At 37.2% G+C, this 12,804-nt stretch overlaps 2 protein-coding genes across 10 annotated transcripts; both read right to left on the bottom strand.

Moving 5' to 3' along the window:
* Positions 1-81: 81 nt before the first annotated feature.
* On the bottom strand, positions 82-5,203 carry LOC108766834 (uncharacterized). Of its 7 annotated transcripts, XM_018516358.1 has the most exons (6): positions 4,327-4,558; positions 4,135-4,261; positions 3,876-3,909; positions 3,684-3,807; positions 2,892-3,428; positions 2,522-2,780 (listed from the first exon to the last, which is right to left on the bottom strand). In XM_018516358.1, the coding sequence occupies exons 1-4, from the start codon at positions 4,398-4,400 to the stop codon at positions 3,722-3,724; spliced, it is 321 nt and encodes a 106-aa protein (XP_018371860.1). In that variant the 5' UTR covers positions 4,401-4,558; the 3' UTR covers positions 2,522-2,780; positions 2,892-3,428; positions 3,684-3,721. The 7 variants fall into 7 exon arrangements, with proteins under 7 accessions (XP_018371858.1, XP_018371860.1, XP_018371859.1 ...); XM_018516357.1 differs by lacking the exons at positions 2,522-2,780; positions 2,892-3,428 and adding an exon at positions 4,678-4,710 and having other exon boundaries at positions 3,731-3,909; positions 4,327-4,528; XM_018516356.1 differs by lacking the exons at positions 3,684-3,807; positions 3,876-3,909; positions 4,135-4,261; positions 4,327-4,558 and adding an exon at positions 82-606 and having other exon boundaries at positions 2,892-3,422.
* Positions 5,204-10,822: 5,619 nt separating this feature from the next.
* On the bottom strand, positions 10,823-12,644 carry LOC108766830 (uncharacterized). Of its 3 annotated transcripts, none has more exons than XM_018516353.1 (3): positions 12,171-12,644; positions 11,940-12,040; positions 10,823-11,848 (listed from the first exon to the last, which is right to left on the bottom strand). In XM_018516353.1, exon 3 carries the CDS (start codon positions 11,666-11,668, stop codon positions 10,883-10,885), a length of 786 nt encoding a protein of 261 aa, XP_018371855.1. In that variant the 5' UTR covers positions 11,669-11,848; positions 11,940-12,040; positions 12,171-12,644; the 3' UTR covers positions 10,823-10,882. The 3 variants fall into 3 exon arrangements, with proteins under 3 accessions (XP_018371855.1, XP_018371853.1, XP_018371854.1); XM_018516351.1 differs by having other exon boundaries at positions 11,940-12,352; positions 12,481-12,644; XM_018516352.1 differs by having other exon boundaries at positions 11,940-12,298; positions 12,481-12,644.
* Between the last annotated feature and the right edge of the window lie 160 nt (positions 12,645-12,804).

The raw sequence follows: 12,804 nt of genomic DNA, 5'->3' as shown, positions 1-12,804 counted from the left end.
TGTCTTTTGTAGCACAAATTAGCACAAAATGAGCACTAAATAGTTCGAAAGGTCTTTTTCGATTCTGCTCATTTGGTCCTGCTAGCTTGACAGAGGTAGGCTTTGTTTCATTGATATCATAATAATTTTCAAAATAAAATTTTCCTTTATACAATGCCTCCCTTGTTATCGTTTCTTATGTATAGTTCCATGTTTTTGTCTTAAATACTCTTCTTAAATCTTGTATCGGTACATATATATATATATATATACTCCTATCCTCTTCTTCCGATGCAACTTCTTTGGCTAATTCATCCGCCGTTTCATTACCTAAAATGTCAATATGCGATGGCACCCACACAAAAACAATCTTAATGTTATACATCCTCTTGAGTCTGTAATGCAAGTTTCTGATTTCTGTAATATAGCAATTCTTATAAACACTGAAATGATTATTCTTGATGGCCTCCAAAACCGATTTGCAATCGGAAAAACTATCAAATCCATACAATGTTCCGAGTTCCGATTTATAATGATCTCTAAAGCAGCCTTGATAGCAAAGGCTTCAGCAGTATAAGACGAACAGAGTTTTTTCAAGCTAACTTTATACGCATAATCGTGATTTTCAAAGACAATACTAACTCCAGTCGATCTAAACTGGTCTCCTCTTGAGCCGTCTGTATATATGATAACTGAGTCTCGATCAAGATCATAAAGCTCCGTAATTACCTGGGTCATCTTCATATCAGTGAATCCCTTTTCCGACTTTCTTCTCATTCCTACCAATGTATTAATTTCTATCTTTTCAGTAAGTGCATCATATGAACAGTCAAAGATCTCAAACTTCTTGGGGGGACCAATCACTAATCTCAGCTGAACTATTCTCTCCCATGCTTTAACGATAATGCATTTAGCCAGTTGTGGCTGACGGAATCTAGCATAATTATCAGCAGCTTTAAGATTACTCAATTTAGTCCTTAGCTCCTCCTCGCCATAAACAAAAATCTTACTTAAAAAATTCCTGGCCAACATATCAGCGCGATCTCTTAGCAGCATAACTTTTGCCTCTGCAATCAAAACATTATTAGGAGTACTGTTTCTATATCCAAGGGTAGTTCTTATTCCCTTAAATTGTGTTCTCTCTAATTTTAACTGTATCGATTGTTCTCTAGGATAATAAACAAAAATACCATAATCTGTAACTGATCGAACCAGACTTTTATATAATAAAAGGGCTGTATTTACTTCTACACCTTTTGAAGTTTTGGATAAATACTTCAAAATGGCATTTGCTTTATCCACTTTACCACGAATTTCATTAACTTGTTTATGGAAACCCAAACCACCATCCAACCAGACGCCCAAAAATCTAGCTTCTTTGCGGTTCGTAACTGACACTCCACATATCTCTATATGAAGCTGTCTATCCCAACCGCCATATTTAGAAAACTCCACCAAAGCTGTCTTATCCGGCTCCAAGGAAAGACCCAAATCCTCCAAATTTCTCCTTATAATGTTAATAGCCTGCTGCAACAGTGCCTTATTATTTTCCCTATTAACTCCACATACATATACCGTCACATCATCCGCAAACTGGACCACTTCAACTCCCGCAGGAATTCCATCCATAATATTTGCCGTATATAGTGCATATAATAGCGGGCTAAGCACCGCCCCCTGTGGTAACCCCCTACGAACAAGTCGATCCACAGTCTCACTGCTATTAACAATAAATTGTACCTCTCTCTGATATAACCATCTACTAATAAAATTAACAATACTATCCGGGCAATCCATAGACACAATCTATCAATCATAGTGGAATAAACAACATTATCATATGCTGAAGTCACATCCAAGAAGGCCGCCAATGTGTATCCTCCAGGTAACATAGATATTCTAATGTCTGACGTAATCTTCACAAGGTTTTCCGCGCATGAACGTCCTCTTCTAAATCCATTCTGGGTTGTACTAAACTTATTCTCATGTTCTGCCCACCAGATCAAACGCTCATTCACCATACGTTCCATAACTTTACCAACACACGATGACAAAGAAATCGGACGCACCTTCTCTTTTCCTGGTTTATCAATGAAAATCACTTGATATCTACTCCACTCAAAAGGCAACTCCCATATCTTCCAGACAGTATTAAAAATATTCAACAGATACCTCAAAGCCTCGGCAGGTAAGGCCTTGATCATTCTATACTCGATGCCGTCTCTACCAGGAACCGTATTTCTCTTCACCATGCTCAGCGCTCTCTCGAGTTCTTCATAGCAAAATAAAGAGCATTGGAGATTCCTCTTCCCCAGATGACAGTAACTTCAAATCGGATACCGCTCCATCAGGTGACAGTTTAAAGATTTCCTGCACTATCTCCTCCTCTCTATTTTTGGTCTGCCATTTATTCCATTCAATACTCTTTCTAGTATCTTTTAAAACTCTCATTTTATTCTACACATAACGCATACCAGAAAATCTATTAATACTTTTGCAAAACGCTTCAAAATTCATCTTCTTCTTATACTTGATTGTTTTCCTGGCCACCGCTCTGCATCTTTTATATTCAATATATTTATTTAAACATTTGTTTCTCTTAAATTCCCTCAAAGCCATCTTCCTGTCATTAACGGCATTATCACAATCTTTGTCCCACCAGCTGTTAGGGTTACCAGATTTTTCTCGTCTAATCCGTTTTCCACTACTCAATTGGTTCGGACGACGACCAGACGCCTCATGAACAGCATCTGTCAGTACTTTAGTAAAACCAGAGTACCGCACAGACAATCCATCACTACCTGTAATTAATTCAGAGGATTCAGCAAAGAATTTCTCAAACTTAGATCTAACCAACTCAGCATATTTGTTCCAATCAGTCTTCTTGGTAGTAATCCTATTAGTACGCTTACTATATATCCCTCGATGAGTTTCCAATTTAAAAACAATTGGAAAATGATCACTATCCCATGTATCATCTAGCTGATTATACATATATTATCCAAAACAGCAGCAGAGCAGAATAATAGATCCAAATTAGAGTCTCTCTCTCTCCAATAGCTCCAATACGGGAGCATGTATCCATATTAACACACATAAAATCCCTGCGTTCCATAGCCTCTTGTAAAGATTCCCCAATAGTATCCATATTTTCACAATTCCACAAAGTATTCTGCGTATTAAAATCTCCTAAAAAATAGATTTACAGCCACCTGGATCAAAATCAAAAAGGGGTCTAAAGTCATTGACCCTGAGAGAGCCTCCTGGTCGACGATACACAGATACAACATTAAAATTGATACTCAGATTAATGGTTCTAATTCCAAGAATATCAAAACCACCATCCAAACCCCGGAAACCGGAAATTATGTTAAAATCTATATCCTTCCGTATTGCAATTGCAAGACCTCCACTAAGGCCTCGACTCGGTATCTGGTACGTTGTATATCCTGAAATATAGACTCCACTATTATGCGGGCATTTAGTTTCCATGAGCACAATAACATCATATCCGTCAACGCTTCTCGAAAGCTCCTGTTTTTTATTTTTATATCCACGGCAATTCCACAAAAGGATTTTAATTATAATAAATATATAAAAATAAAAAAAATAAAAAAAAGAGATATATATAATGCTCAATACCTAATTTCTCCAATAGCCTCTTTTTACATAACGTACAGCAGATCTCTCTTGATGTAACTTACTTTGTTCATTATTAATTTTATCTCCTTTCTCAGAAAAACTAGCCGATCTTCGACTCAATCAATTTCCTTCTTCTTCGTTGTCCAGTCAACCCACTCTGGTCTCGGTCTCCAAAGCCAACATAACCTTTTCCACAATACGTTCAATAAAAAATTCTTCTGTATCTGTATTCATATTATATCTATTATTATTACCATTCTCGTTATCTACTGGAATTTGCTCCTCTACCTGGAAATTATTACGTAGAGCCATACCTCTCTTCTCTCTATTAATATCCCATGATCGGTCATTAAATTGTGAAAAATAATTATTGATATCACAGCCTTTATCATTATTTTTCCTATTAGGTACTCTAACTCTATTATTTGTTTGAACAAATGTTTTAACATGAGGTCGAACACTACTCACATATCCTCTATTAATAGACTCTGTCTTTCCATAGTTCCTACTAACCTCATTTAGCCTCTCAGCTTTCTCATTGGCTACTCCACGACTCGGTAAAGACGGCCACCTCTCCGGCCTTTCATACCTGTCATATCCTGAATCGACTCCAGCATCTTCTCGTCCTTCCAGAATTAACCTAGCTTTATGAAATGATACGTTACGATATGCCATAATTGTATTAATAATGTTTTTTTCCAATACCGAACATTGCCTGAATGTCGATCGGTGTGCCCCTCCACAATTTCGACAGCAACTCTCAGCCTCACACAAACCATGGGCCTCTCTTCCACAATTAATACAAACAGTGTTACTCTTACAAAATTGTTTAATGTGACCAAACTTATAACAGTTATAACATTGCCTCACTGATTGTATATAAGGCCTCACTCTTAACTTAACTCTACTGTCAAATATACTTATCTCCCGACACAAATTCTCACCTTTCATGATTATCACAATGTTGTCACTCTTTACATTAATTGACTTCTTTAATTTTTCGTCCCATTTTCGTCTGTACATACGTTCTAATTTAATGACACTTTCTTTATTTACCATAGCTTGCCATAAATCCGGAATCGATGAAGGCCAATCCGAAATATAAGCGACTGTGATTCGCCCATTTCTTATGGCTTAAGACTTAAAACCCTATTGTAGATCCGGACTTACTCTTAACTGGGAGGATCCCGTTTGCCTACAGTTCTGATTGTACACACCACTCATATCAACTGGTGCCTAGTAATTTTTTACTGTTTTGCCAATAAGATTATTTTATTTTTAAATTGGCCAATCAGCGATACATGTGTGCAATATGCGATGTGTGCAATCGGAGCCCTCCCCTCTTAACTTAACTCTACTGTCAAATATACTTATTTCCCGACACAAATTCTCACCTTTCATGATTATCACAATGTCAGTCTTTATATTAATTGACTTCTTTGATTTTTCGTCCCATTTTCGTCTGTACATACGTTCTAATTTAATGACACTTTCTTTATTTACCATAGCTTGCCATAAATCCGGAATCGATGAAGGCCAATCCGAAATAATACCTCTAGAATATATACCCCGTTGATCCACCGTAACAATCAACTTATTAGTCTCTTTCGATAGCTTATCCAAACACTGGTTAGCATCTCCACCATTCGCGAATTCTACTTCCGCAGAATAAAGTTGCTTTCCATTTACATACAAGTGAAACTGAGTCTGAAGTGAGCTGAGTATTTTATACTCAGATTAATGACGTCACTACTTGTTTACTTTGGTAAAAAGTTATCACATGTCAAGACAGGTTCATAACCTCACTTTGAAGTGAGTTTACCATCGACATCTAGAATGGACCGCTGATGGCAATGGTGGGGGTAGAAAGACGATTAGAGTGAGAGGCAGGAATAATAAGATCGTTCTTTCTCTGTTTACTGTTGTTTCTAACAGCCTGATTGGTTGTTGGATTAACAATAACCAATCAGGCTTCAGTAAACAGAGAAAGAACGATCTTATTATTCCTGTCTCTCACTGTAATCGTCTTTCTACCCCCATCATTGCCATCAGCGGTCCATTCTAGATGTCGATGGAGTTTACGAGACTCACTAAAGCACACGGTCTTGATCTTGTGCAGATTATGGGTAAAAACTCAGTTGAATCTCACTTGTCAGAATGCAAAAGGAACGCGCATTCAACTGAGTCACGACGTCACAAGTGAGAATTATCTGAGAATCGGTGTAAATGGAAAGCAGCTAATGATTCATCATAAGCGTAACAGGAAATATCTTATTCTCCATCAAAATCATCCAGATCTTAATAGAGTTTTTACCCTTTTTCTTTACCTTTTTTTACCCCCTACAATAGGGTTTTAAGCCTTAAGCCATAAGAAATGGGCGAATCACAGTCGCTTATTCTTCTTGGATTCGACTGTAATGTTGGATTCACACTACATCCGATTTTCGTCGTACGACGACTCTGCAACCAATCAGAAAACAAAATTTTGCTTCGTATTGATGGTACGATTTTTCTGATTGGTTGCAGAGTCGTCGTACGACGAAAATCGGATGCAGTGTGAATCCAGCATAATTGGTCAGTTTCTTACGGCATAAGGCATAAAACACCTATTGTAGATCCGGACTTAGGCCGGTATTCATAGTCGGTTCTTATTTCAAGACCGTCTTAAGTAATATCTTAAGACGCTAATGCAGCCCTCTGATTGGTTCGTGACTTCTTAAGACTGTACTTAAGACGGTCTTGAATATAAGATCTGACTATGAATATCGGCCTTTATCTTAATCTTAAAAGTTGACAACACAGTATGCCATAAGGTCGTTTATGCTTCCTCAGTCTTAATCTTAGTCTCAATCTTAGTCCCAGAAAGTTCCTATATTTTAAGTTAACCTTGCTTTAGTCCTAAGGGCCTGAGCACAATAGAGGAACAGGAATTAGATATTAAGATTGTAACCTATCAGAAACTGATTACATCGGTATACACGGTTTCTGATAGGTTGAAATATTAATATCTTAATTCTTGTTCCTCTATTGTGCGCAGGCCCTAATTCCTTAAAATTGAGCCAATGAAAGAGCAAAGATGTCGGACGCGGATTTAATTGAATGTGTGCAACAATTCGACGTAATATGGAATAAAAGAAATCCAAATTATAAAAATAAATTAATTATCAAAAATAGTTGGAATGCTATCGGAGAAGCTTTAAGTTTAACAGGTAATTATTAAAATAACGTAAAACTGAATCAATATCCTTACATTTGGAAGAATAACCTAGCTTACAAAAACTGTGTATGGTTTTTCAGGATTATTTATTATTTAGTGTTGTTGTTACGTCCGGGGGCGCGAGTGCGAATACCCCTAGGACGCGGCGTGGGCCCGTGTATAACGACGGCTTGGCGTGATTCTCGTCCCAAGCGGCAAGGGCGGTAATCACGGTTACCGGAGTAAAAGGAGGGAGGTCGACGGTCACAAAATGATTACGTTTATTTATTTATACTTCTCATTATAAATTCGCGCGTGGAACAGAACTGTCCGGTGACAGTCTCAATCTTTACGACCTTACTTAGCACTATTGCTAGCGACAGGCGGCTAGAGATAGGGTGAGCGGCAGGGAGCCCTGAAGGGGGCTCTTGCTCTCCGCTCGGAAGGGCGGCCAGGGCTCTGTTTTGAGCGACTGGAGGCCTGTGTTAGGACGCTCTGGAGGCCCTGAGAGGGGCTTCCTAGAACGGAGTTCAGGGAATGAGATTTTAAGGGGATGCCTCGGCGGCCCTGAGAGGGGCTTTCTAGACCCGGTTGTAAGGTGACTGTCGCCCCGGAGGATAGGGAGCCTAGCGCGGTTCTCATGCGCCACGACGCGCGAGGCTTCCTGCTCCAGATTCACAAAATTATAACGACGATCAGACGACACAGACGTTATCAGGCGCTCCGAATCGGTTTAATTATGCCCGAGAGGAAGGAGAGTGAAAGAAGGAGATAAATAAAAAAAAAGAGAATGAATGTTAGACGTTTTATTCTATTTTGATTTCAATAGATGATTCGACTCGTGAAATTGATGTCGCATACATGGAGACGTTAAGGTAAGTAACTAGTAATAAAGAATATAAAATATTGAATAAAATGAACGAGATTTGTGTATCCGAATGGTTCGCACGCGATAGTTTCAGAAAATTAATATTTACACGAACGGAGGGTAATGCGACTGAGAAGGAAGTGCCACGTGCAACTTACTTTGCGTCGTGGTGTTGCTCGGCTATCCTTGGATGTGCCTAGTATGGAGGATGGCCCTCAGGATTTTTGTGAATGAGCACCCCGCTTCTAAGAAGGACTCTCTGAAGGAATCTATTAGGCTAGCTCTCACTCTGACATTCTGACACTGAACTCTCTGAAGGAGACTAGTAGGCTAGCTCTCACTCTGACACTCTGACACTGACACTCTGATTCTCAAAAAGACTGAAGACAGACCACGGAAGAAAGTCAGACTTTATCTTTGGTGTGAGCTTTTATATCGTTAGAAGTGGTAGTGCTGAGCGGGAAAGGGGGTTGACCTGTCAACAGTTACTTGAATCTTTTGAAATGTTCTAGAAGTTTCGATCTAATGAGATTTCGTTAGATTTTACTGTCTTAAAGAAGGAGATTGCCAAATTTAAATGTTGACAGGGCCCTCTTAGTCGCTCCGCCTGTGTGCTGCATAATGTGCAGTCGCTGTGCGCGTTTATTCGCGTTACATTCCGTCGAATGATGTTTCCCTTTTTTTATGAATAGAGTTTTGGATACAGAGCGTTCGTGCGTTACTTGTATCGCGAAACTTCTAACGGACTTCCGCAGGTTTTGTTGGAAGCTTTTGGTGCACTTGCGGATGCAATTCAGCTACGTATTCTCGAACGTAAGCGCAGTATTAGCCGCTTTATAAATCGGCGCAGTTAAATTTGCAATTGCAATTATTGAATTTAAATGAAGTGAATTTATTGATTAATTTGGAATACTGCGATAGATCGAGAATACCAGAGAGCCTCTTAGTTCCCTATGGTTTTATCATTTAATATTATGGGGTGCTAATTCGTCTCGCTATTGATTTAATTGGATTTTCACGCGATTAATTATATTGGGTCGCGCAGGCGCAGTATGGCTTTGCACAGCTGTTCGATCACGCTAAGCGCGTGATCACGGTTCGCGAGAGTTTCGCGGCTGTCGTGACAGTTCGCGTTGTCGTGGCAACGCGTCTGGCGTCGTTGAACGTGACGTTCGCCTGCGCGCAAATTTCGGCGGACGTTACAGTTGTGTTTAAAGCGTTTATTGGATCAAGTTCTGAAAATGTAATAGATAAATAGATAGATAAACTTTATTGATCTCCTCGGGGTTACAATTTTATACAAAACATATACCGCCCGTTATACAATCTTACTGTCTAATGCCTGGTTTATGCTTCGGTCTTAACAGGTCTTAATCTTAATCTTAAAAGTTGACAACACAGTATGCCATAAGGTCGTTTATGCTTCCTCAGTCTTAACCTTAGTCTCAATCTTAGTCCCAGAAAGTTCCTATCTTTTAACTTAACCTTGCTTTAGTCCTAATTCCTTAAAATTGAGCCAATGAAAGAGCAAAGATGTCGGACGCGGATTTAATTAAATGTGTGCAACAATTCGACCTAATATGGAATAAAAGAAATCCAAATTATAAAAATAAATTAATTATCAAAAATAGTTGGAATGCTATCGGAAAAGCTTTAAGTTTAACAGGTAATTATTAAAATAACGTAAAACTTAATCAATATCCTTACATTTGGAAGAATAACCTAGCTTACAAAAACTGTATATGGTTTTTCAGGATTATTTATTATTTAGTGTTGTGTTGTGTTATTATTTTTTAGGTGAAGTGTGTGAACAAAGATTTTTAAACATTAGACACCGATATGCGAAAGAACGTCGAATATTACTTGACAATACAAGATCTGGTTCAGCAGCCTATGTTTCCAAGTGGCCACATTTTGAAGCATGTAGTTTCTTAAATGACGTAATTGCAGCAAAGTATATGTGTATTATTATAGAAAAACATATTTATATACATTTAGTATAATCGAAATTCTTTTTGCATACTATTTTTTATTTCTCAGAGCGACGAAAAACAATTTCATAAAATCGAGTGTCACTTCAATAGATTCTGTGGGTAACTTATTAAAAGACAATGCAATTGCAAAGTTTCCTACAAATTTTGGAAGTCACAATAAAACAACCGAGTGCTCTAGCAGAAGTGAAACATCGAATATATTACAGGATGTTTCGCAACAAAAATACGACAAAATCATGAGCTTAGCAAGTGCGAAGACGACAATCTTGGACTTGGATGATGACATTGATAATTCCGTACTGAGTCTACATGACGTCTTTCGAGTTCGTCATAGTGGTAACTATCATACGGAAAATTCTGAAATCCTATCTCCGTCATCGCGATTGACATCTGTATCGCAGACGTCATCCGTATCAGAGTTGACCGAATCTCAACACTCCATAGAGAAAAAAAGGAATGCAAAAAGAATAGATCAGAATCAAAATGTCACTCAACTCACAAATACTATTGCTGGTGCATTTAATAAATTTGAAGAGTTTATGAAATGCAGTCAACAGTGTGATGAGACTCCTACAGAGCTGTCCGATGAGGATTTTGCTTTCGGTAGAACAGTGGCTTTATCATTAAAGCATATTTCTTGTAATAAGAAAAAATTAATTTTAAAATCACAAATCTTAGCAGAAATCGCAAATGTGACCGATGAATTTTAAATTAATTGTTATTGCAGTTTTTAAATTATATTTTTTGTTTCTTTGTTTGCAATTATTTGATAAGAAAGTATAATGATTGTTAAAAAGTAAAAACTGTTTAATTTACGTTTAATGCAATTTTAAAAGCGTTTACCTTATTATATTTTTACGATTTCCATATTATTATATGTACTAAAATTTATATATTAATTAATAATATAAAAATAATATAAATAAAAGTTACTAAGATGTCTATATAGACTGCAATTTAAATCCTTTATATTTAGTTATACTCTGTAATATTATAATCATTATAATAATATATTTTCATTACAGTTACAATAAATAATTAAATAAAGTTGGTTGAATTATTGTTATAATTACTCCTTATATTTTCTGTTTTTGAATGTTATGTTTCAAGAAAGGACCATTTGATTTAGAAGTATGATTATATATTTTACACACACAAATTATAACACAAGTCAAATCTACATTTCAAAACAAAAAATTGAATTTATGGTACATTTCCTTGTCTAACATATTCCCATTGCCAAGGCAAGGCGCCTTCTACGCTTACGAAGTAATCAGCTAATTCATCTCGGGCCTCTTTGACAGTTTTTGAAGGATTGTTTGATCCTAATCGACCAATAGAACGTAAATCACATGGTATATCTTTGTGCAAAAGTACTCCATTTTCATCTATATATTCAGAAACTCCCGTTACAACATATCTTCTTTCATGTTGTGGAATATCCTCTGCACCTCTTTGTAAAAAATTATGGAGAATTATTGTTGCCATAACTATTTCTTCGCAAGTTTCTACAGAGGCAATTATTTCCTTTCGTAAAATTCTCCACTGTTGTACTAAAATGCCAAACGCATTTTCGATAGTTCGCCTCGCTCTGGAGAGTCTATAATTAAAAATGTTTTTTTTTTCTCCTAAGTTATTGCCTGGGTATGGTTGCATAATGCGCTTGTCAAGGGGAAATGCTTGATCTGCTACTATAAAGTGATTAAATTTAATATTTGAATTAGGAAGATTGCATGGTTCTGGAATTTCCAAAGTGCGATCTTGTAATGCTTTACCAAACGCAGATTCCTTGAATATGACAGAATCGTGATTAGAACCAGCTGCTCCAATGTCAACAAATGATGTAAAGCGATAATATGCATCACACATGGCCATTAATACGATGCTGAAAGACTTCTTATAGTTGAAGAATTCAGTTCCAGAGTGTTTTGGAGCCATAATGTTGATGTGTTTACCATCAACAGCTCCAAGCAATTTGGCATATTCCATCGATGATAAAATTCATGAGCAATGTTCTTCCAGTCGTCAATACTTGGATGTTTCAATACACGTGGCTGCAGAACGTCCCATAAGATTTTATATGTTTCTTTAATGATGACATATGATGTTGTCTTTCCGATACGAAAATTCCTTGCAATTTCCTGCATTGTACAGCCCTCAGCTAAGTAGCTATAAATAAAAGAAAGTATATAAAAATTATTTCATTGTTTTCATAATACAATTAAATTAAAATATACTTTATTATATATGTATGACTAACTGCAATGTTAATATCAGTCGATGTGAAGGTGACAATATATAAGGATTTCTTCGAGTGTCCTTCTGCAATTTATGTCCCACTAATTGAAGTAACTCATTGAACTGGCTCGGAGAACACCGTGTAAATTTAAAAAACTGCTCATAATTGTGTTCAAGATTGAGCATATCCTTAGTTAAAGAAAAAAAATGACAGTTTTCATTTCTTTTTCTATTCATTGGTCGAACAGCATACCTCCTTCTTTTCCTTCTTTGACTATTTTGAAGTAATAAATGTGCTACACAGCCACTTGACAATAAAAGTAATAATCCAAATGTCAATATTATTCTACGTCGCTGATTCATTTTGCATGTGTGCGTCGTCTGCAATCATCGTTCGTTTGTGGTTATGTTTCTTTACGTATACGCATGCGTAGTCTGAATTTCCAGGGAAGCATAAACAATCCTTAAGATTAAATTAAGACTAATTTTAAGACTAAAATTAAGACCGAAGCATAAACCAGGCATTAGGAGTACTTATATTGAATTAAAATGGCGGTGGCTACCTGACCCAACCGACGCAAAAACGCATCTCTGTTTTCTAGGACCGCGGTCCGATTCACGCTCACAACGCTTAAAAATCATTTCATCCTTGTTGTTTGTTAAATGTTAAACGAAGACAAACGATGCTCATGAGCGTTGTCAGCATGAATCGGACCACAGTAGAAGTCTCTACTCTACGGGAATCCGCGTGTACCAATCACGCGGATTCCCGTATATCCAGATTCTCTTCTCTAGGGACTCTAACATCGCGCTGGTGTGCCGGAGGCATTAAAGTCACTAGATTGGTAAAGTACCGCCAGAGAGAAACCTGAGAGAGGACATGGCGG

This window comes from Trachymyrmex cornetzi, unplaced genomic scaffold (assembly GCF_001594075.2).
Source record: "Trachymyrmex cornetzi isolate Tcor2-1 unplaced genomic scaffold, Tcor1.1 scaffold630, whole genome shotgun sequence".
In the NCBI taxonomy this organism is placed as follows: domain Eukaryota; kingdom Metazoa; phylum Arthropoda; class Insecta; order Hymenoptera; family Formicidae; genus Trachymyrmex; species Trachymyrmex cornetzi.
Note: the sequence above shows the minus strand (reverse complement) of the source record. Positions and strands in the feature narration are given on the sequence as shown.

What these genes read in the sequence shown, in the direction of transcription:
- LOC108766830 (XM_018516353.1), bottom strand. Translation starts at nt 11,668, where the DNA reads ATGGAATATGCCAAATTGCTTGGAGCTGTTGATGGTAAACACATCAAC.
- LOC108766834 (XM_018516356.1), bottom strand. Translation starts at nt 2,973, where the DNA reads ATGTATAATCAGCTAGATGATACATGGGATAGTGATCATTTTCCAATT. An exon ending in AACTCATCGAGGGATATATA is followed by an intron (nt 2,781 to 2,891) that starts GTAAGCGTACTA and finishes AATTAATTACAG; the next exon opens with GTAGTGATGGATTGTCTGTG. An exon ending in AGATGCAGAGCGGTGGCCAG is followed by an intron (nt 607 to 2,521) that starts GAAAACAATCAA and finishes AGTATTGTCTTT; the next exon opens with GAAAATCACGATTATGCGTA.